This window comes from Aethina tumida, chromosome 6, assembly GCF_024364675.1.
Source record: "Aethina tumida isolate Nest 87 chromosome 6, icAetTumi1.1, whole genome shotgun sequence".
Lineage (NCBI taxonomy): Eukaryota > Metazoa > Arthropoda > Insecta > Coleoptera > Nitidulidae > Aethina > Aethina tumida.
The window spans coordinates 10,687,887-10,712,755 of NC_065440.1; the positions used below are offsets into that span (position 1 = coordinate 10,687,887).

Genomic DNA, 24,869 nt, shown 5'->3' on the forward strand with positions numbered 1-24,869 from the left:
CATTACTAAAAAGTATATATTGACATTTACTATATTCAACAATTCATACAATATATTCGAACAATAAAAATGTAGATTAACAACATATAAATCACTTTTCACACAATTTCCATTAATTATTCTATTGAATTAATTATTGAACAAAACAACTAAAACATTAAATATTCTGGTGTTCATTAAATGATTATATTGTATAATTCTTCCAATTATAAACTCAAAAAAAATATAACATACAGTTTGATATATTTGGTATGTACATATCCCATATCACAAAATACAAATAAAAAAATATATCCTCATCTCAACTATCTTCATTCTTCGTCTCATTGGTCCAATTGCATCGTCACAAAACCTTTATCGAATATCTACAAAAGAAAAAACTCAGAAACGTCAGCAAACAGATGTCAGTCAAATTGTACCTGTCAATTTCTAAGCTCTGCCTCAAAATAGCACTGTAAATTAACTCAGCGCTGCACACCTTGACTCCAGTGCCGTTTTGTGGGGCCACACCCGACTCCTTGTTGGTCAACAAGTCAGCCAACAAGTGTATATCGTGCTCGTGGGTCAATATAATGTACGAGTTCTCCGGCTGCTGCTGCTGCACCGCCGCCTCGATCCGGGCGCTCGACCTGCGGACCCTCTCCACAACCCCACCTGCAAAAACAACCAGTTATTACACAGTCCACAAAAACCCATAAAGAAGGACGTCACCTGAAGCCGTAATCAGCTCCTCCACCGTCCGTTTGTTGGGACAAACGCTGGGCGACACCCAGAAGCACTTGCCCTGCAACAGCTTGACGCCCTCCCGCCGCGTGGCGGCCAGCGTGCGTCCCACGTCCACGTCGAACGCCTCGTTGAACCTGCCCACCTCGAACCTGTAGCCGTCCGGCGGTAGGAAGCGGTGCGCCGCGTGCGAGTCCTTGAGCCACTCCTCGGGCAGGATGGGCACGTCTTCCCGGCACAGGCAACGCATCAGCTTCGCACTGCGAGCCAGTTTGGACATGACCAGGTGCGTGCAGTCGGCCGCCGAGTGTGTGACGCTGCCGCCCAGTTCCCTGCGAAATTATTAATTAACAACAAACCGGTGGGATTTAAAACAGATACGTACTTGACCATTTTTTCTAAATTGGCAGTTTCGTTGGCCATGGAAAATAGGATTTTGTATTGTCCGTTTGTTGTCACAGTTTCGGATTTGATGTCCGGCTTTTCGTCTTTTACTTCGTCTACTTCCATTTTCTCCTCGTCCTTCGGTTTGTCCTCCACTTTGAGCTTTTTGGTTTTGGGCATTAAAACGGGCGACGCACTTCTTGTTACTCTTTCGTAGGACTCTTGGGAAATGTTTATAGGCATTTTCCAAGCATCTGACAACAATAACCAGTTAAATAAATTTCTACAATTTGTATTTTCTATCTTAACATAGGATTAATAATCAATTATTTAATTATTTCTTTTAATTTAAATATATTTGAGACTGAAAATATTTTCTTTTTACTTTTTATATTAAATTATTTTTTTAATCAAATTTGTTTTTAATAAATAATTATAAATATTTTATTTTCATTTATTTTTTTAATATAATTTTTAATCAAATTTGTTTAATTTAAATAAATTTGAATTGGGTCCACTTTTTTATTTTACTTTTTAAATTAATTATTGCTATTTATAATATTAAAATTGAATCTTTTATTTATGACTACTAATTAAATATATAATGAAACTTATTTAAATTAAATATATTTGTACTCAAAATATTTTTAATAATTTTAATATATAATACGAATTATAACTAATTATTGACAATTATTTTTAATTTTAATGTTAATTTACATATTTTTTACTAATTTTATTCTAAAACACAATACATAATTAATTATTAATTTTGTTCCATAAAATGATATATAATTAATTTAATCATATTTATTTAATTTAAATATATTTGAGACTGAAATTATTTTCTTTTTAATTTTCACATATATTATTTTGAATTATTTTTAATTATACAATTTATCCACATATTTTTTATATATATAATTTTATTTTATAGAACGAATTGTAATTAAATATTAGCGATTATTTTTAATTTTAAAGTTGACATACTCTTTTTATTAATTTTATTCCAAAAAACAATTTATAATTTATTATTTAATCAAATTCATTTAATTTAAATAGTTTTAAGAATGAAAATATATATTACTATCTTTTTAAATTAATTACTGCCAATTATTTTTAACTTTAAAATTGATTTATAAATAATTATTTAATCAAATTTATTTAATTTAAATATATTTGAAACTGAAAATATTTTCTTTCTACTTTTCACATAAATTATTGGCAATTATTCTTAATTATCCAATTGACTTCCATATTTCTTTTATTCTGTAAAACGAATTGTACCTAATTATAAGTAATTATTTTTAATTTTAAAGTTGGTTTATATATTTATAATTAATTAATTAATCAAATTGATTTAATTTAAATACTTCTGAGAATGAAAATATATATTATCTTTTTAAATTAATTACTGCCAATTATTTTTAATTTTAAAATTGATTTATATATTTTTTATTAATTTTGTTCCATAAAATTGTTTAATCCAATTTATTTAATTTAAATATATTTGATACTGAAAATATTTTCTTTTTACTTTTCACATAAATTATTGGCAATTGTCAAATTGATTTTCATATTTTTTTGTAATTTTATTTTTTATGACGAATTATACTTAATTATTAGTAATTTTTTTTAATGTTAAAGTTGATTTATACATTTTTTACTATTTTTTTTCCAAAAAACAATTTATAATTAATTATTTAAACAAATTCACTTAATTTAAATATTTCTGAGAATGAAAATATATATTTTTTATTAATTTTCTTTCATAAAATGATTTACGATTAATTATTTAATCAAATTTATTTAATTTAAACATATTTAAGGCTGAAAATATTTTCAAATAAATTATTGGCAATTGTTTTTAACTATATAATTGAATTACTTTTTTTTCTAATTTTATTCTATAAAACTAATTATTATTAGTTTGTTCCATAAAGTGATTTATAAATAATTATTTAATCAAATTTATTTAATTTAAATGTATTTGAGACTGAAAATATTTTCTTTTTTGATTTATACATTTTTTTACTAATTTTTTTCTAAAATAAATAAATTATAAATTAATTATTGCCAATTATTTTTCATTTTAAAATTGAATTAACTACTTGAATTTTGATTAATACTTACGCATAAGATTGGGTACAAGTTTAGGGTCGAAGTTGAAGTTGGGAGGATCAGGAAACTGTTGATAATTGGCATGATCCATCTGCGACAAGGCAGTAAAATTGCCCAGCATCACATCCGTCAACCAGAGCACATTGACAACAGGCGTACCACACTTTTTAGCATACTCATACTTGGGCCCTTCAGCTTTGGCACAAACCAGCAAAGTATTGTGTTTCGAGAAGTACGACGTCATCTGCAATGAGCCAATTACCTTTATATACTAACTAACTAACATAAAATTAATAGTGTTACCTTTGCTCCGGTGTAAGAGATCATGTGCTTCACTTTGTTCCTGTCTTGTCCCTGGAAACCGCTGATCGAGATTAAATGCTTGGCGGCGGGGGCGGTGTCCAGGTAAATGGTGGGTAAATGTAAGGCGGTCCAGGGCGGACAGACTTGTCGACGTTTCATCACGTCAGAGAGCCAGTAAATTGTGACGCAACGTTTGCAGTCTCTCAGGGCCTGCATCACGACGCCGTGACGTTGGGTTTCGCACAAAACGTGTGTGACTCTACCGCAATATTGCCTCTCAACTTCTCCTGTAAAAATTAATAATTATTTAAGTGATTTATTATTATTAAATTGTTGAACTGTTTTTATTTTAGTTTTTAATTTTTTGTGCCTTTCTTCTAAATCTTTTATTTAATATGTTAATTAGTTATTAAGGATAAAATTAAGCTGAACTTATATTATCAAATTTAATGTACCTATACCTGTACCGTTTTTTTATTATTACTTTTGTTGAAAATTGGAGAACTTTCTATATTCAATGTATATTTTATTTTTTTAAATATTTTATTATTTTATTTTAGTCTCATAAATCACAGAACAAAACACCAGTGTGAATTTGAACTTCAAAGAATGTAATTATTCATTAAATATGGTCATTAAATCAAAACCAATTGAGTAATAGATATATTATTCAATAGGTGTTGCTAATAATTTTTATTTTTTAACAAATTTCAGTGATTCTTTTTTAGTTTTGATAGTTTTATGTCTTTTCTCCTATATTATTTTTGTTGGAAGTTGGAAAACTTGCTATGTTCACTATACATTTTATATATTTTATACTTTGTTAATTATTATTTTATTTTAAAAGTCTCATAAATGACGGAACAAAATAATAGTGTGAATTTGAACTTCAAATAATTGTGTCATTATTCATTAAACACATTAAATCAAAATCGAGTAATAGATATACTATTCAATAGTTGTAGCTAATAATTTTTATTTTTCAACAAATTTCAATAATTAATTTTTAATTTTTTATATTTTTATACCTTTTTTTCTATAATATATTTGTCGAAAATTGGAAAATTTACTATTTTCAGTGTAATTTTACATATTTTTGGCTTTGTTAATTATTATTTTATTTTAAAAATCTCTTAAATGACAGAACAAAATACCAGTGTGGAGTTGAACTTCAAATAATGGTGTCATTATTCATTAAATATGGTCATTAAACACATTAAATCAAAATTAATTGAGTAATAGATATATTATTCAACAGTTGTAGCTAATAATTTTTATTTTTCAACAAATTTCAATAATTATTTTTTAATTTTCTATATTTTTATACCTTTTCTTCTATAATATTTTTGTCGGAAATTGGAAAACTTACGATTTTCAGTGTAATTTTATGTATTTTTGGCTTTGTTAATTATTTTATTTTAAAAATCTCATAAATGACAGAACAAAATACCAATATGAAGTTGAACTGCAAATAATGGTGTCATTATTCATTAAATATGGTCATTAAACACATTAAATCAAAATTAATTGAGTAATAGATACATTATTCAATAGTTGTAGCTAATAATTTTTATTTTTTAACAAATTTCAATAATTAATTTTTAATTTATTATATTTTTATACCTTTTCTTCTATAATATTTTTGTCGGAAATTGGAAAACTTGCTATTTTCATTGTAATTTTATGTATTTTTGGCTTTGTTAATTATTATTTTATTTTAGAAATCTCATAAATGACAGAACAAAATACCAATATGAAGTTGAACTGCAAATAATGGTGTCATTATTCATTAAACACATTAAATCAAAATTAATTGAGTAATAGATACATTATTCAATAGTTGTAGCTAATAATTTTTATTTTTCAACAAACAAAGCAATTAAGCATATTAAATCAAAATTATTTGAACAATAAATATATTATTTGTTTCATAGTAAATTTTATAAATTTTGAGACTTTTTATTTTTGAAGTCTCTAAATGTAAAAAACAGAATATAAGATGCATGTTCAAATGTATAAATAATATAATTGTAAATAGATATTTAATGCATACTTACCGCCATGTTTTTCAATTTTCTGTTGCCAACCAGGTATGGATTCGTCCAAGTATCTCTCAATCTCCACAACGACAAAAATACAACCCAAAAGGAATAAATTCGGCGGCACTGCAAACATACAACAATCATTCCACGCACATATATAAACAATAACATATTTAAAATATTTATTGACTAACATTTTAAATTAGGATTGTGCCCGTAATAAGGGCCAGGCCTGTGTTGAGCAGGTGGTGGAGCCTGCGGCCTGACACCGGGACCGGAGTATTGCAGTTTGGTAGGCTCGATGGGTGTCGGAGCTGGGGGCGGCACAACGGCGCCCGGCGCCCTTATCACCTCCCCATTGGGTCCAGTTATAATCCTGCCGCCCACAACAGCCGGGGCACCTGGTCTTTGCTGCAAACCACCCAGCATGTCCTGGGGGCGAGGTGTGGCCGGTACCGGACCTGTTGAGTTCAAAGCCGCATTGTGTTGCGCAGTCATCAACCTGAAACGTTATGTCAGTTAAAATAAGGATTTTTTTATTGAATCCAATGATATTGTGTTAGTGTGATGATTATCACCTTAGCGTTCCAGCAGCGGAGGGTTCGGGCACCCCGTCTTGCCCCAGGGACTGTCCCCCACTCAGCAACCTGTTGCTCAGCATGTTGGCCAGCGCCGTCTTCGTTTTGGCGTTCACGACCAACGAGTGGGGCGGCTGGCCGGCCGGCTGCGACTGCGCCTGCTCCGCCAGACCGGCCGCGTTCGCCGGCCCGACAGTGGACTCGGCCGCCACCGCCGGCCTGACCACGCCCAGTGCCGGTTGCTGCGCCAGGTGCGCCTTCTGCGCGTGCTCCCGCTGCAGTTGCAGTTGCTGCATCCTGTACCGGTACTGCTGTTGCTGCTGCGGATTGTTCGGGTCGGGCAGTGTTTGTAGGGCGGCGAACTGGGGCGGGCCCGCCCCTGGTGGCTGTATAGGGCTGAGGCCTGGGGTTTGGGGCTGTGGCGGCTGGACTTGCGGTTGTTGGGGCGGGACGGCCTGCGCGGGCGCCGTCAGGGTGCCCGGTGTGATTGTCTGCTGCTGGAGATTCGGAGGCAAGGCGATGCCCTGTTGCTTGGCCTGTTGTTGCAGCCATTGCACCTGCTGCTGGTGGTTCAAGCCAGCCGGTACGGATCCTGTAACAACCAAATTTTTGTAGTATAATTGAATAAAATGTAATATGAAAACTAATTGAATATTAATTAACTTATTTAATAGTTGGCAGATACATATTTTAGTCTATAGTAATAAATTTCGATCGTTTTTACAAATATTCACAGGTTTTATTCCATTTCTTTTTAGTTTTTGGCTCAAAAATTTCAAGAAACATATTTAATTCATTATTTTTAATAGTTTTCTGGATAATTAAGCTTAAAAATTCAATTTACTTCATGAAAATGTATAAAAATAATTTAATAAAATATAATATGGAAACTAATTAACATTTATTATCTTATTCAATGGATGTAGATATATATTTTAATCTATATTTATAAATTTCGATTGTTCTTACAAATATTCACAAGTTTTCTTCCATTTCAAGAAACATATTTAGTTCATTATTTTTAATACTTTTCTAAAAAAAAACAAAAATTTCAAATTATTGCCTGAAAATGTACAAAAATAATTTAATAAAATAATAAATCGAAATTAATTGAACATTTAATTAACTTATTTAATGATTGCAGATACATATTTTAGTCAATATTTATAAATTTCGATTGTTTTTACAAATATTCACAGGTTTTCTTTCATTTCTTTTTAGTCCTTAGTTCAAAAAGTTCAATAAACATATTTAATAAAATATAATATGGAAACTAATTAACATTAATTATCTTATTCAATGGCTGTAAATTTCGATTGTTTTTACAAATATTCACAGGTTTTCTTTCATTTCTTTTTAGTCCTTAGTTCAAAAAGTTCAAGAAACATATTTAATAAAATATAATATGGAAACTAATTAACCTTAATTATCTTATTCAATGGCTGTAAATATATAATTTAATTTATATTTATAAATTTCGATTATTCTTACAAATATTCACAAGTTTTCTTCCATTTCTGTTTAGTTCTTGGTTCAGGAATTTCAAGAAACTTATTTAGTTCATTTTTTTAAATACATTTCTAAATAAATAAACCAAAAATTTCAAATTATTGCCTGAAAATGTACAAAAATAATTTAATAAATTGGTAAATTGAAATTAAATGAACATTAATTAACTTATTTGATAGTTGCAGATACATATTTTAGTCTGTATTTATAAATTTCGATTGTTTTTACAAATATTCACAGGTTTTCTTCCATTTATTTTTAGTTCTTGGTTCCAAACTTTCAAGAAACATATTTAATTCATTATTTTTAATACTATTCTGTATAATAAAGCTCAAAAATTCAATTTACTTCATAAAAATGTACAAAAATGATTTAATAAAATATAATATGGAAACTAATTAACATTAATTATCTTATTTAATGGTTGTAGATACATATTTTAATTTATATTTATAAATTTCGATTGTTCTTACAAATATTTACAAGTTTTCTTCCATTTCTGTTTAGTTCCTGGTTCTAGAATTTCAAGAAACATATTTAGTTCATTGTTTTTAATACATTTTTAAATAGATAAACCAAAAATTTCAAATTATTGCCTGAAAATGTACAAAAATAATTTAATAAAATAATAAATTGAAATTAATTGAACATTAATTAATTTGTTTTTACAAATATTCTCAGGTTTTCTTCCATTTCTTTTTAGTTCTTGATTCAAAACTTTCAATAAACATATTCAGTTTATAATTTTTAATACTTTTCTGGATAATTAAGCTTAAAATTCCAATTTATTGCTTAAAAATATATAAAGATAATTTAATAAAATATAAAAGCAAAACTAATAGAAGATTTATTATCTTATTCAACAGTCAAGATATTTATTTTCAACAGTATTTATAAATTTAGATTGTTCTTATTAATATATACAGATTTTCTTCCATATGTACTTAGTTTTTGTTTAGACTTTTCAAAAACTCATAATTTTACTAGATAATTACGTTAAAATTCCAATTTATTGGCTGAAAAATAAATAAATGTAACATAAAATTGAATATTATGATCATCTTGGAAAAATATCGTGGAAATATATAAAGCTTACTTAATACAACAAGTCTTATACCTTCTAGGTAACAAATAAAACTTAAAACATTAATTAACTATAAATAATAATCACCTCTTATAAGTATGTGACTTCCGGGCCGTTGCTGCTGAACCTGTTTCATCCGTTCCTTTTGTATCTTAGCCACAAACAAGGCACGTTGTTCCGGCGGCAACTTCTGCAACTGATTGTGCGTGTTGGCGTCCAAATGTATGTACTGTCTCATCGGCATGTTCGACTGTTGCTGATTACCCGTCCACTGGGCCCTAAAACCACAACAAACCAATTTAAATCAACCCCTTCAACGTCAATCATTTAAACTACCCACCTAGGAACACCTTGCTGCACAATCCCCACCGGATGTCTGATTTGTTGCGGATGATTTTGCTGAAAGAAATGCTGTCCCAGTGGCCTGGGTTGGCCGGCTTGTTGTTGCACACCACCCTGTTGCTGCTGGTTGATCAGAATTTGTTGATTGACCACGTTACCGGCGAACTGCGTCCTGATAACCTGCTGATTTATACCAGGATTCAACTGTTGTTGCTGCTGCTGTTGTTGCAGAATCGTTTGCTGTTGCTGCATCTGTCTGTTTTGTCCCAGCTGCATTTGTTGCACGCTGGTGGGGCTTTGGTTAATCGGATTTAAGTCGTCCAGTTGTTGTTGAGGCATTTGCTGTTGTACCATTTGCTGTTGTTGTTGTTGCTGCTGCTGCTGTTGTTGTCCCAGTTGTTGATTTAACTGTTGCTGGTTCAACTGTTGTCCCAAGTTTTTCTGTTGCAATTGTTGGGCCAAATTTTGTTTAATCAGCTCCTGCTGTTGAACAAAGTTGGGCTGGCTCTGGACAAACTGTTGTTGTTGACTTTGTGGCACAAACTGTTGTTGGGTACTTTGCTGCTGCACCATCTGTTGATTCTGTATAATTTGATTTTGTTGGTTTTGCATAATTTGCCCTGGTTGTTGCTGCTGTTGTTGGCCTTGAATTAGTTGATTTTGTTGCTGCTGTTGCTGTAACAGCTGATTTTGTTGTTGTTGATTTTGTAACAGCTGATTTTGTTGTTGTTGTTGCTGTTGTTGTTGATTTTGGAGCATCTGTTGATTTTGCATTTGAAGTAGTTGATTTGGCTGTTGTGGCTGATTTTGAATCAACTGGCCCTTAATAAATAAAACAATGTAAAAGTTCATTAACTAAGTTAGGGATTAAATAAACTTACACCATGTTGTTGATTTTGCAACAACATTTGCTGTTGTACAATCCCACTAAAGTTTGGCCCCTGTTGCTGGTTTTGTTGTTGTTGTTGCTGCTGCTGTTGTTGTTGCTGTTGTAATTGCTTGAGCTGTTGCAGCTGCGCAAGTTGCTGTTGATTGTGAATCTGCTGATTTGGTTGTTGTTGCTGCCCTCCTATCAACTGGTTCTGACTCAACTGCCTTTGTAGCATCTGTTGTGGCACCATTTGCTGGTTTCCAGGCGCCCTTTGCATCATGTTCTGCTGGTTCAGACGCTGCTGCAACAACTGCTGGTGGATCACACTGGGTACTGCACCTACAAAACTCCAATTTATATCAAAACCACCAAGCAAAACCCCAACAACAAACCTCTGATCTGTTGTACGCCTGCTCTGGGACTCTGCGGCTGCGGATTCATCATCCTGTTCATCCCCAGCTGCGGCTGTTGTCCGGCGAACGTCTGCGGGCCGTGGTGCACGTTCCGCGGCACCTGGGGCCGTTGTTTGCCGGCGAAGCTGGGCGCCACGACGTTGGGCGGACCGACGGTCTCGCCGCCCGACTGCGGCGGCTGGTTCCACGGCATCCGCTGCTTCAGCTTGTCCAGCAGCGCCTGCGTCGAGTCGGAGACGTCGCTTTCTGCCTTGGGCTCCTCCTCGGTCGGCACTTCCGGCTCAAAACCTTTTTTTAAAGTCGCGTATTACTGCGCAAAGACAACACCCAAAATCGACTGAGTCTCGCTTACCTGTTATTGCGGTGGTGCTCTCCGTTTTCGTCACTTTTGGCCACTGAATGAGTTTTGGGTGGAACAGGGTTGGGTCGGCCAGGGAGTTTTGCCTAACTGACTCCACAATCCAGTCAGGGGTCACTACAGTTATTTTGTCTTCTGCCGCGGCATATTTACGTGAACTGGTGCTGATTGTGACCAAGTACGTGCAGGTTTTGTCCAAATTAAACTGCACTAAACCACCGTTGAATGTGATCAAGCCCCACAATGTTGTGAGATCATCCCCAGGCTTCTCGAGGCAAAACACTTGGCCGCTGAACAACTTCTCCGATTTGTACAAGTACGGTTTGTAGTCCACTAGTTTGTTCAGTTGTACTGATATGAATATCCATTTGGCTGAAACAGCAGGGATCTCGTACAAGTCACTGGCGTCTGTTATGTCGTTTTCTTCAGGGTTTTGTCCCACTATCAAGTGCGTCACGTAGTCTGAGAAGTAATTCAAACGTTCTGCACCTCCCGACTTCAGTAAATCAACCACCTAAAACCAAGTTGTTCAATGTTCGGTGTAGGTGACCATAAACTCCAAATTGAGCTCAGACTTAATTGAGTTTATGAGTGTATGTTAAATATGGATTGTTTTTGGTAATTAATAGGTTTTTGGTTGTGTCATAAGTAATTTTTCACTCATAAAGCTCAACTTGAAGTCGCAAATCAACAATGTATTTGTACCTTTTCATGCACCTCCCCGCTGACGTAAAACTTGATTTCTTTGAACAGTTCGGCATCTTTTACATCTATATTCTTTAGTTCATCGCTTAATATTTCCATTTTTCATTAAAATATTAATTAAATTATCAAATACGACGGTGTTTATAAAGCTTCATTTTAATATTTTCTTCTCGGCAGTGGTACCAACACACCTCATACATTAATAGATGTTTCACTGGTGGACTTGTAGATGGTTGCTTTAAACATTTTTTTTTATTACTTACTTTTGTTAATTAAATTTTTTTAGAGGGGCTGGATACTTAAGTTTTTTAAACTGTTTAATTATGTAAAACGGGGAGTTGCGAAAAGATAATTTAAGAATATAATTGAATTGTCTACGAATGTGACGTTGGTGGATTGGTAACACTTTAGTGACACCGGATAACGTTCCCTGTCAGTTTTCGTTTAATCCCGGTCATTTTGGTGGGTAGTTTATGTCGCGAAAAATTCCAGAGGTGCCGAAACCAACGACGGGCCGTCCCTATTCCCGAAACGGGTCCTGCGCAAGGCGAGAGTTTGTTCGAAAAATCGCCGAACAGTGAAATTATCGTGCGGGTGTTGGGTGCAGTGGTCGGTGCGCGCACGCTCACCAGCGTCAAGTGAGACGAGCGCGGTGTTGAGCGGGCCCCGCAAAAAAATAAGTCGTCAGTTTTAATCCATGAAAATCGTCGCAATCCGGTGAAACAGTCCCGCGTTCCGGTTGAAATCGAGGCGGCCGTGCATCGTCGAAAATGGCGGAGGCCGACAAACTGAACATAGACAGTATTATCGCCCGTTTGTTGGAAGGTAAGCCCGAAGGTCATCCGTTTCTGTTGACATATTTTAACACAACAATGGCGGCGTTAGAAAACGCCTAGGTCAAGCCCCGAAAACCCAAGCCGTTTGGCGTTTTGAACTTTTTTGTGTTTGGTGCGCGATTACTTTGGTCGGTAACCAAGTTACGGTTTTTTGTTGGGGGTCAAAGGTTTTTGTCTGTTGACTTTCCGGGTTGCTTTGTTGATAACAAAGTTTTTCGATTTTTGCTATTGACTTGGCTATTGGCAAGTGGTCAATGGGCCTGCCAACATTTTCATCACTTATTTATGACATTTTTAAGCACATGTAAAAAAGTAAATAGTATTTTATTCAAAAAGTAAAAAATAGTCCGTCCATTTTCATAGTGATTTTTTCTTGTAAACTGACCGTAAACAACCGACAGATCCGTGCTATTTTTGTTGCTACTTTTAGAAAGCGACTCACTTTTCCATCTTAGTAAAAATCTGGTGTTTTTAGCCACTTCCTGGTGTTTTAAAAGTGGCCATTTGATACAATTTTAAAATAATTTTTACTAGTTTATTATTAAAATTTATCAGTACTTATTTATAAATATTATAAATACAAGAAGGTCAAATTTTATAACACATGTTCGACATTGACAGGTTATATTTAAATATTGTTTCTCTACAGCCATTTTGACAGCTTGTTAAAATATGTCAACTAAAATTGTTTTTATTATTATATAGTGTCATTTACTTTGTTTATTATGCTCATATTCATTGTTGGACTGTTTAAACTATGCTTTGGTTATTGTATTGTTATCACTTCCTAATACATTTCAATGAGATAATTTTGTGATATGCTTCGTTCATGGTAACATTTTTGACTTGTGATTCATTTAGTTCAGTTTTCTATGATTTGATTTAAAGTGAACTTTAATTTAAAACATCCATGAATTAACAAATATTTTGGTTTACTTTTGTAAAACTCTGCAATTAAATTTGCTTCAAAGAATTATCTAGTAAAATTCAGTTTTATTATCTAGAATTAATAATTAAATTTTATGAGAATTAATCATGAAATTTTATATGCAAATCAAATTAAATTTTTATCAAAATTTTCATTTCAATAAAAACACACGTTTTCAAGTACTTTTGAATGTTTTTAATATCTATTTTGTAAGGTTTTAAAATTATTTTTACTAGATTAATATCAAAATTATGGGTTTCAAGACATTTTTTCCTGTAATTCTTTTAATTTTCCTTCGATTTAACTTAAAATTGACTTACACACGTATATAAATCAACAAATATTTTGTTTTAGGGCAATTAAAAATTAATTTATATCTGTAAAACTACCCAGAAAATCGTTTAAAGTTGAAAAAATTGACCTGGTTTCAAGAAAAATCTATTCGAGTACAATTTTATTATTAAAAGTTGTTAATTAACATTTAAGAGATTTTATAAATTATACGAATTTTTATTTGTACAACTTTTTATTATGAAGCAGATCAAATTTATGTCATAATTTTAATTGCAATAAAACACTGAAGTTTTCAAGTACTTTTTATTGTTTTAAAAATGGCTATTTTGTGAAGTTTTAAAACTATTTTTACTCGGTTATTATTGAAATTGTGGAGTTTCAAGACATCACTTTTTTGTCCTGTAATTCATTTAATTTGTTTCTCTACGATTTAAATTACAAGAAACTTTCACACGTGTAAAAACCATCAATATCTTTATTTTAGGGCAGTTAAAAATTGGTTTAAATCTGTAAAACTACCCAGAAAATCATTAAAGTTGTAGAAATTTACCTGGTTTTTAGAAAAATCTACTCAAATACAATTTTATTATCAAAAGTTGTTAATTAACCTTTAAGAGATTTTATAAATTATATGAAATATTATTTGTAGAACTTTTTAATAAGAAACAGATCAAATTTATGTCATAATTTTAATTGCAATAAAACACTGAAGTTTTTAAGTACTTTTTAATGTTTTAAAAATGGCTATTTTGTGAAGTTTTAAAACTATTTTTACTTGGTTATTATTGAAATTGTGGAGTTTCAAGTTTTTCTCCTGTAATTCGTTTAATTTGTTTCTCTACGATTTAAATTACAAGTAACTTTCACACGTGTATAAATCATCAATATCTTTATTTTAGGGCAGTTAAAAATTAATTTAAATTTGTAAAACGACGCAGAAAATCATTGAAGTTGTAAAAATTAACGTGGTTTTTAGAAAAATCTATTCATACACACTTTTATTATCAAAAGTTGTTAACTAACCTTTAAAAGATATTATAAATTATATGAAATTTTATTTGTAGAGATTTTTATTAAGAATCAGATCAACTTTTTGTCACAATTTTAATTACAACAAAGCACAGAAGTTTTCAAGTACTCTTGAATGTTTTAAAAATGGCTATTTTATGAAGTTTTAAAACTATTTTTAGTCGGTTATAATTGAAATTGTGTACTTTCAAGACATCACTTTTTTCTCCTGTAATTCGTTTAGTTTGTTTCTCTACGACTTAAATTACAAGTAACTTTCACACGTGTATAAATCATCAATAACTTTATTTTAGGGCAGTTAAAAATTAATTTAAATCTGTAAAACTACCGAAAAAATCGTTAAAGTTGTAATAATTAATCTGGTTTCAAGAAAAACCTGCTCAAATACAATTTTATTATTAGAAATTGTTTATTTTCAGGTCTTTTTAATAAGAAGCAGATCAATTTTTTGGCACAACACACTTTAAATTGCAATAAATATTTAATATTCTTTCTTGACATTTAAAAAAATTATCGCACATTGGTGACACGATATTGAAAAAGTTATTATAATTTTGTACTATGATCCATTTGATTCATGATTTAATTTAAAATGGACTTCAATACGTGTATGATTTAACAAATAACACATTTGTAACACTTAAAAGCTGTTTACATCTATAAAACTACACAGGAAAGTATTAAAGTAATAAAATAAAATTAATTTGCTCCAGGAAAAATAATAGCAATGGACTATAATTTTTCAAAAACCATCAATTATAAGCAATAAATTATTTTAAGTTACGATTTTACGATTTGTTGCACAACTATCTAGAATGTTTCTGAGTAAAACACGTCAACTTTTTAATTTAACAAATCATAAGTACCATTTTATAATGCAGTGTTATTACGGTGTTGTTCCAGGATTAAGGAGATTAAACCTCATTGTTTTTAACATTTTTCACGCGTGCTAAACACACCGTTGTCACATTTCAATTCGTCCCACGATCGATTCCCCAAATAAAAAAAACAATAGTTCACTTTCACCGCTTTCTTTCCACGTACAACATTCGAATTTGATTATTTATATGTTTATGTTTTTTCAGTGAGAGGAGCAAGACCCGGCAAAAATGTACAACTAACAGAGAACGAAATACGGGGCCTGTGTCTTAAGTCGCGAGAAATCTTCCTGTCGCAACCCATCCTGCTGGAACTGGAAGCTCCACTAAAAATATGCGGTACTAAATTGAAATTTGGTAGCCGGGTGTTAATGTGATTAATGTCGTTGATTTGCAGGGGATATACACGGACAGTACTACGATCTGTTGCGTCTGTTCGAATACGGCGGTTTTCCACCTGAATCCAACTACCTGTTCCTCGGCGATTACGTGGATCGTGGCAAACAATCGTTGGAAACGATCTGCCTGCTGTTGGCGTACAAAATCAAGTATCCGGAAAACTTTTTCCTGCTGCGTGGCAACCACGAATGCGCCTCCATCAACCGTATCTACGGTTTCTACGACGAATGCAAACGACGGTACGACACTAGAACTTGTACAATCGATTTGGTTTGAAGATTTAGTTGATAGATATTTTTAAACACAATTTGGGGTATTAATACTAGAATATTTCCTCTATAAAACATTTCAGGTGTCAACCAAATATCTCTTCTAGTTTCAGAGATATAAACTTTGAAAATCAACTAATGAGTATTATTCTTACAGTTTAAAAATATGCCCACTTTTAGTTTCTTACCTGTAATAATTTTCTTGTTTTTATTTTTTAAATCCAATTTATAGTATAAATACTACAATATTTCCTCTATAAAACATTTAAAATGCTAACTAAATATCACTTCTGGTTTCAGAGAAATTAACTTTGATTCGAGAACATATTCAAACAATTTGTTCTAAAGATTTTATAAAATGTTACAACAAAAACTAGTTTTCCTGACTAAAATTTGGTGTGAAATTCGAAAATGTTAATGTTTTTTGAAATTTAGTCTCGTTACACATGAAAAATAATATTAAGTATGGGAAATAATTTATATTTTTTGTAACACTCGTGTTTTTAGAATTTTTGAGCATAATTTGGGGTATTAATACTAGAATATTTCCTCTATAAAACATGTCAGGTGCCAACCAAATATCTCTTCTGGTTTCAGAGATATAAACTTTGAAAATCAACTAATGAATATTATTCTTGCAGTTTAAAAATATGTTCACTTTTAGTTTTTTACCTCTAATTTTCTTGTTTTTATACATTTTTAAATCCAATTTATAAAATAAATACTAGAATATTTCCTCTATAACACATTTAAAGTGCTAACTAAATATCACTTCTGGTTTCAGAGAAATTAACTTTGACTCGAGAACTTATTCAACCAATTTGGTTTAAAGATTTTATAAAATGTTACAATAAAAACTAGTTTTCCTGACTGGAATTTGCTGTGGAATTCGAAAATGTTAATGTTTTTTGAAATTTAGTCTCGTTACACATGAAAAATAATATTAAGTATGGGAAATAATTTATTTTTTTTGTAACAGTCGTGTTTTTAGATATTTTTAAACACTATTTGGGGTATTAATACAGAATATTTTCTTTATAAAACATTTCAGGTGTCAACCAAATATCTCTTCTGGTTTCAGAGGTATAAACATTAAAAATCAACTAATGAGTATTGTTCTTGCAGTTTAGAAATATGCCCACTTTTAGTTTTTTACCTGTAATTTTCTTGTTTTTATACATTTTTATATCCAATTTATAAAATAAATACTAGAATATTTCCTCTATAAAACATTTAAAGTGCTAACTAAATATCACTTCTGGTTTCAGAGAAATTAACTTTGACTCGAGAACTTATTCAACCAATTTGGTTTAAAGATTTTATAAAAAGTCACAACAAAAACTAGTTTTCCTGACTGGAATTTGCTGGAATTCGCAAATATTATGATTTTTTGAAATTTAGCCCCGTTAGACTTGAAAAATAATATTAATATTAAGTACGTTAAATAATAATTTAATAATGAATGATGTATGTATTTTTCAGGTATAATATTAAACTATGGAAAACATTCACGGACTGTTTCAACTGTCTTCCGGTCGCCGCTATCGTCGACGAGAAGATATTCTGCTGTCACGGCGGCCTCAGCCCCGATCTCCAATCGATGGAACAGATCAGACGCATAATGCGACCGACGGACGTGCCTGACCAGGGTCTGCTGTGCGATCTGCTGTGGTCGGACCCCGACAAAGACCAGATGGGTTGGGGCGAGAATGACAGGGGTGTGTCGTTCACGTTCGGGGCCGAGGTGGTCGGCAAGTTCTTGCACAAGCACGACTTCGATCTGATCTGTCGGGCGCACCAGGTCGTCGAGGACGGCTACGAGTTCTTCGCCAAGAGGCAACTCGTCACGCTCTTCTCGGCGCCCAATTATTGTGGTACGTTAACTTTGATTACTTTGACTATACTTTGTTTGATATCTTCAAGCTTAATTCATTAAGAATTATTATTAGATCAAAGGGATAAAAATCCGCAAAAAACACAAAGTTTGAAAGAAATTCTATCAAATTCTTTTAAAAAATCTAAATATAAATTATTATTATAATGAAAATAACATATTTTGCTGATTGTCAATTGAAAATTGTAAGTTAAAAAAAATATATCAATAAACAAAATTTATAAACAATTGAATAAGATTGGTTGAATGGTCAAATTTTTTATCTGTAAAATAATAAAAAATATTTTGAAAATTTTAATTTAAAAAATCTATCGAAATTATTTACTAAAAATCAAAATTTATCTGTAACAATTGAATAAGATTAGTCAGTTAGTTTTAATTCTATATATTACTGTAAAAAACTTTAAATTTTAATTTACCTTAAAAAGTATTAAATTTATAAAAAAAAAATAATATATTTTCTCACTGCCAAGTAACAATGTATCGAAATAATTTACTAAAAATCAAAATTTATCTATAACAATTGAATATTATTTGAATGATCAGTTAGTTTCAATTCTATATTACTGTAAAAAATTTTAAATTTTAATTTCTCTTGAAAAGTATTAAATTTACAAAAAAATAATATATTTTTCTCACTGCCAAGTAACAAAATAAGAAATTAAGGACACAAGGTCCTTAAAATTAAAAAATAAGTACTGAAATTTTTATTTAAAAATGTATATTTATCTATAAATATTGAATAAGGTAATTGTGTCCAAATTAATCCTAATTTATAATTTTAAATACTGATTTTTTATCTGTAAAATAATAAAAAATATTTTGAAAATTGAAATTTAAAAAATGTATCGAAATTATTTACAAAAAATCAAAATTTATCTCCAACAATTGAATAAGATTAATTGAATGGACAGTTAGTTTTAATTCTATATTACTGTAAAAAACTTTAAATTTTAATTTATCTTTAAAAGTATTAAATTTATCAAAAAAATAATATATTGTTTCACGGCCAAGTAACAAAATAAGAAATTAAGGCCACAAGGTCCTTAAAATTAAAAAATAAGCACTGAAATTTTTATTTAAAAATGTATATTTATCTGTAACTATTGAATAAAGTAATTGTGTCCAAATTAATCCTAATTTATAATTTTAAATATTGAGTTTTGATCTGTAAAATAATAAAAAATATTTTGAAAATTGAAATTTAAAAAATGTAACGAAATTATTTATTAAAAATCAAAATTTATCTGCAACAATTGAATAAGATTAGTTGAATGATCAGTTAGTTTCAATTCTATATTACTGTAAAAAGCTTTAAATTTTAATTTCTCTTGAAAAGTATTAAATTTATAAAGAAAAATAATATATTTTTCTCACTGCCAAGTAACAAAATAGGTAATTAAGGACACAGGATCCTTAAAATTAAATCGATATATCGACTATTGATTTTTTTTTATCTGTAAAATAATAAAAAAATATACTGAAAAATTAAAATTAAAAAAAATCATCGAAATTATTTATTAAAAGTCAAAGTGTATCTACAACAATTGAATAAGATTGGCTGAATAGTCAGTTTCAATCCAATATTGCTGTAAAAAACTTTAAATCTTGATATAACTTGAACAATATTAAATTTATAAAGAAAAATGATATATTTTTCTCACTGCATAGTAACGGAATTTTTCTACAATTCAATAAAAATAATTTCTATAACTATACTATTGCTATAAAAGTAATATGTTTTATGGACATCTAAACAAAAGAAAAAGAAATAAGACAAAAAGTTGAAAAATTTTAACTTGAATTATATACAATTATTAACTTGACTCATATACAAATATCAACATTCCTTATAATATCATATTTTCGTTTTCCGCAGGTGAATTCGACAACGCGGGAGCCATGATGTCAGTGGACGAGACACTGATGTGCAGCTTCCAGATCCTGAAGCCGGCCGACAAGCGGAAGTTCCAGTACAACATGAACTCGGGCCGGCCGACGACCCCGCCCCGAGGGGCGCCGAACAAGAACAAGAAGAAATGAGGTGGCGGACGCGCGACGCCGTGACAGCGTCCCTATCTAACTATTAAGTGTTTTTTTTTTGTATTAGAATTAGGTCCAAACAAAACTACTCTCCACATACGCCCCCCAAGACATAAGGCCCGGCGCCGGGCCCTCTGTTGCGGTACTCTCTCGCGTTTTATTCGACAATTTTTTTTTTAATATTATTGATTAGCCCGGACCGCGGGCGTTTTTGGATTATGGATTTAGGTGCAACGCCGTTTTTTCTGTTTATTATATTTTTTTATTTTGACATGTAAAGTATTTTTGTATATCATGCTGATTATGGTTCGAAGTGAGGGGTTTATTTTTTTTATCGTTCACAATATTTTGTAAATACAATACGTTGTCGGCCGTTGCAGTAAATTATACCCACCTAAGGTAAGCCTTTATTTAATGAATAAACATTTTAACAAACGCTTTGTACGTGTGTTTTAATATCCTTTTATCAATTACAAATTAAATTAATCTATTTGAATTGGGAATATACCATATTAGTGTATACAAATTGCTGCTTTTTGTCATGCAAAAATATGCAATAATGTTTGCACTACACAAATGTAACATTTCTGTTCCAGCTTCAAAAACACAGTTCTAGATTGAGCTCTAAGTTTTAGAGTTAGAACTTTTTTCAAGAAATTGATGGTCTGGAAATTTCTTTTTTGCTGTTCAGCTTAAACAAGAACAGGTTGTTCATTATTTACGTTTTATTTTGTACATTTTAAACATCAATAACTTTATTTTCAGTGGAACCATGTATGTTTTATAATTGAATTGAATATGAACGTTATTTTCACCTGAAAAGAATGGTACATATTAAATATTGAGCTTTCCTGATATATAATAATGTGTAAACTAATAAATTTATACATGTCGTGTTTTATTCATATATACTAAAATTAATTTAATTAATCAATTATGTAATTTAATTGTTCCAATTTTAAGTCATTTTCAATATTACACATACATTAACAAGGATTATCTGCCTCCAAAATGTCAGACCAATTATTCAATCCATGAGATAAGAACTGGGAGAAAATTTCATTTTTATAGACGACAATGCCACAAAAAATGTCCAAAATGAGTTAATTGTAGCAATTCAAGACGAATGTGCCAATATTTCACAGGAAAGAATAATTTAATTCTTTCGATCAAGAACAGAGGAAGAAATACAGAATATTAGAATGCCTATGTGTTTGTTTATATTTTGTAATAATTCACTTTCGGCAAGAAGAAAGAACCATCACACTCTAGAGGAGACGAAAATTATAATCAACATGAAACATCAGGGTCCCTAAATATTGCTGATATCAGTAAAAATTTATGTTGCTTCTGAAAAAGGGTATGCAGTGCTTATTATCAAATATGAAACATTTAATTGAAAATACAATAAAAAATGTTCAATCGAACAAGAGTAGATGGTAAAAAATATATTCATAGTTTTAATAAAAGTTTAGATCCCAGATATACCACAAAAACTTTGAAACCCGAAGGTTTGAGGTTCCATTCCTTGGTATGGTATAGGACTATTATAAAAATTTAATAGTAAAATAAATGAATCGTATACCGATTGGAAAGCCTTTGATACTACTGAATTTTGAGAGAGACATTATGCATGACAAAGACAGTAATAGATTTCCTGTATGGAGCAAATTTGCAAACTTTTACTGCCTCTGTCGTCAAACACTATAAAAAAAAAACGATTTTTTCTATGCTAGCCTACGAACTTTTCAGCCCAACTGTTAATTGAACCCTTGTGGAATGGTGTGTGATATCGATAAACAATCACCAAAAAAGCATCAAATTTAGATAAATTGTGGTTATTAATTGAGCTGTGAAATTTAATTACATAAAAGTATAAATAATTTTGTTTATTTTGTGTATTAATGTAAAAAAATATTTAACAAATATATATTTATATGTGTGCTATTTTTGATTTAATTTTAATAGAAATTATTTTGATTTAGGCAAAAAATTAATAATTGGAGATAGAATGTAATGTAATTATTTTAATTAAAATATACATAATTACATTTAATTTGATTATTTGTGAGTTTCCTAACTAATATTAAGGTGGTGATGTGTCCTATTTCTTTGGCCACTACTGTAATTAAAAAATTATACAAATTATTATAAATGACTAAGATTATACCCACGACTGTATATATATATATCTACATCGTGCTGTTTAAAATCAAATAATTCAATTTGTAGCGTTTTAAGTATTTTAATAATTTTTGTGATTGACTTATTTAAAATATACAGTTTCCAAATTTATGTCCACCACTATGTTTATTATATTTAAAGCGTCGGGGATCAACATAACCTACAATTCCGGCGGTAACGCTTCTTTGGTTTCTTTGGTGTTAATGTAAGATATTTTAACTTAATAATTTGTTTATTTAAAAATAACAAAACTAGTGTGTAAAGACTTCACTCACAATCTATAATACAAAACAGTATGTACTACTGTACATACTATAGTAACAACAATTTAATTAATTATTTATAAGAGCTTGAAAACAAAGAAATGAAAAAATAAATACCATTTTCTCCAGAAGAAAGTAAAAAAATGTTAATTAATATTATTGCGTGAGACAGGACTGATTTTTTAATTATTTAATCAATATTTTTTTATTTTTATTCTTTTGTATTATATACATATTTTATTTGCATTGCATTTTTTAATAAATATGTGCTTGTTATTTAGAACTGACAAATGGTAATAAATTATTTTTTATAATTAAAGACACAATATTTTAGTCTCTTTAAAAATACATATTGAATATGGAATAGTGATTCAAGTAATTAATTAGTAGTGGATATGGAAGTAAATTGTTGTTTAATATATCCCTGTAAATAAATTGGACTACATCAGAAGACTTGAAGCATCCACCCACCATGTTTTACTGTGGGTATAACAAATATTTGTGCAGTTTTTTCCTGTAAAATGTTTTAACATAAGCTAAACCATCTTTATTTTTAAATTAAATTTATATTCGTCATTAAAACTACTGATATCCACTGTTTTGTGATCCAGTGAAGGCGATTCTATGCAAATCCAAATTGGATTTCACATCTTTGTTAGAAACCAGAGTTTTTGTAGACGATCTAGGGTAAACCAAACCCCCATCCAATCTCTCTCCATCTCATTTCCTCCATTTTGGCTTTAGATTCTCTTTACGATAATATTGGATTTTTGAAACTATTAACATTTTCATATTCTTTGCACAATTTAAAAGGAAAACGTACTCCTGATTAATTTTAATTATCTCACATTAAAACATTTAGTAGTCTAGAAAATACGTTACTGTAACATTATAGAAAAAGTTTGTTACATTGAATTATAGATATATATTTTAGGATAATACACTCCAAATTTAAACACAATTGGGCTAAATACAGAAGACAGAAATATGAGAAAAAATGTTGAAATTTAAATTTTCTTCAGGAAAAACGCCTTGTATATACTTAGTGACTTAGAATAGAATTACAGCGGTCCAATTTTAACTAAACAGTCACGCATAAGAAGACAAAACTGGTTAGAATTTGTTTTTTAGGAGACAATTCAGTATTCATTCCACTTTTGTTGGGGTGAGACATCATCAAGTAAAAGGCTTCGGCCTTCACACCACAGATACTGGGGGAGTTTCAGCGTCAAGTAGAGGTCTAATGGAATGAAGTACCTCAAGACAAAATTGACCTAATCATTAGATGAATGGTTAGTTTAGAGTCTGGATCATTGTGGGGGCCCAACTATTTATTAGTTTATTTTTTCTAGGAGATATCAATATAATCATTGTTTTTAATTCACCTACCCCAAACAGTAAAGCAGAATTCAATGAAATCTAACCGCTGGGCCTCTTTTCTGTATGAACTGAATATATTTGAACAAGGAAGCTTCAAGCTTTTGGAGGGATTTCCCATAAATTTCTAAGTGCTTTTAGATTGTCAATAACTAATAGTAAAGTGAAGTTTTCCAGTCTTTTTTTAAATTAACTGAACAATGATTACAAAGATAATGGTGATGTTTTTAGTATTTAATTCAATAATGAAGTTGAGAATTGTACTGATGGTAAATACAGAAGTTTTGAAAGGTTTCCTTAATCTTTTTATAGCAATTAATTAACAAAATATACGTTTTAATTATGGTTTCAAGAACTGTGGTAAAATGCAACATTTCTAGAAATAAATTAAATTTAGAAGTTGGAACAGTAATATTTCTCTCCTTCACAACTACTAAAATCCCTCCAGTCACCAAACCAAAACGCATTAAATAAACGTAAAGAAAAAACAAAAAAACTTATTAAAAGAAAATAATAAAAATACAAATTTAAAATTCCTCATGGAGAGGACAACAGTCTTGGATCGGGGGTTCTATCACCTATCACCTGTCCTGATTGTAGTCAACATTGTCCTTGATTGTCACCAGTATAACAATTGTTAAAATATTAAGCAAATTGGGAGCAAATAAAAAAACAGTTGGAGGAATTGATAATTGTATTTGTAGAGTACGAGTAAAGGGTAAAAATTGTTCAACAATAGGATAAATAAACAGACAGTAAATTAGAGAAAAGATGTACCTACAAGAAAAAGTACATTAAACACTAACATAATAATAATTATAAAATTACTGGTAAATTTTAAACATTAGTACTAATGTTTAAATTTAGATTATGCTCGAAATTGTTAGTAATAATGCAAACGTTCAATTTAGTGTTATAACAATGTATTAAGTATTTGCCTATTTGTTAATTATAATTAAATATGTACATACTTTTGTAAATTCTCTTAGATATTGTTCATGTACATAATTAAACAACAATTTATATAATTTTACATTAAAAT

The 24,869-nt window shown here is 30.4% G+C and overlaps 2 protein-coding genes and 1 long non-coding RNA gene across 3 annotated transcripts; 2 read left to right on the forward strand and 1 right to left on the reverse strand.

The window, feature by feature from the left end:
• LOC109605878 (PAX-interacting protein 1) lies at positions 1-11,599 on the reverse strand. The gene is made up of 15 exons (XM_049968734.1): positions 11,434-11,599; positions 10,723-11,242; positions 10,350-10,658; positions 9,968-10,296; positions 9,085-9,908; positions 8,832-9,022; positions 6,152-6,743; positions 5,768-6,075; positions 5,589-5,696; positions 3,532-3,818; positions 3,241-3,472; positions 1,109-1,361; positions 712-1,055; positions 420-654; positions 1-365 (listed from the first exon to the last, which is right to left on the reverse strand). The coding sequence occupies exons 1-15, from the start codon at positions 11,530-11,532 to the stop codon at positions 344-346; spliced, it is 4,653 nt and encodes a 1,550-aa protein (XP_049824691.1). The 5' UTR covers positions 11,533-11,599; the 3' UTR covers positions 1-343.
• Positions 11,600-11,965: 366 nt separating this feature from the next.
• LOC109605877 (serine/threonine-protein phosphatase alpha-2 isoform) lies at positions 11,966-20,443 on the forward strand. The gene is made up of 5 exons (XM_020022479.2): positions 11,966-12,258; positions 15,606-15,737; positions 15,796-16,036; positions 17,549-17,940; positions 19,840-20,443. Exons 1-5 carry the CDS (start codon positions 12,204-12,206, stop codon positions 20,001-20,003), a joined length of 984 nt encoding a protein of 327 aa, XP_019878038.1. The 5' UTR covers positions 11,966-12,203; the 3' UTR covers positions 20,004-20,443.
• A 1,892-nt stretch (positions 20,444-22,335) lies between these two features.
• Positions 22,336-24,233, forward strand: LOC126265853 (uncharacterized). Its single transcript, XR_007548308.1, has 3 exons — positions 22,336-22,392; positions 23,582-23,742; positions 23,803-24,233. It is a non-coding gene; the product is annotated as an uncharacterized LOC126265853 (long non-coding RNA).
• Positions 24,234-24,869: the final 636 nt, after the last annotated feature.

Bases quoted from the DNA above. Each gene is read 5' to 3' on its own strand.
- LOC109605877 (XM_020022479.2), top strand. From the start codon at position 12,204: ATGGCGGAGGCCGACAAACTGAACATAGACAGTATTATCGCCCGTTTG. The intron at 12,259-15,605 runs GTAAGCCCGAAG...ATGTTTTTTCAG, and splicing joins TATCGCCCGTTTGTTGGAAG to TGAGAGGAGCAAGACCCGGC. The intron at 15,738-15,795 runs GTACTAAATTGA...GTTGATTTGCAG, and splicing joins AGCTCCACTAAAAATATGCG to GGGATATACACGGACAGTAC.
- LOC109605878 (XM_049968734.1), bottom strand. From the start codon at position 11,532: ATGGAAATATTAAGCGATGAACTAAAGAATATAGATGTAAAAGATGCC. The intron at 6,744-8,831 runs GTGATTATTATT...TGGTTGTTACAG, and splicing joins AAGTCACATACTTATAAGAG to GATCCGTACCGGCTGGCTTG. The intron at 3,473-3,531 runs GTAACACTATTA...GGCTCATTGCAG, and splicing joins TCTCTTACACCGGAGCAAAG to ATGACGTCGTACTTCTCGAA.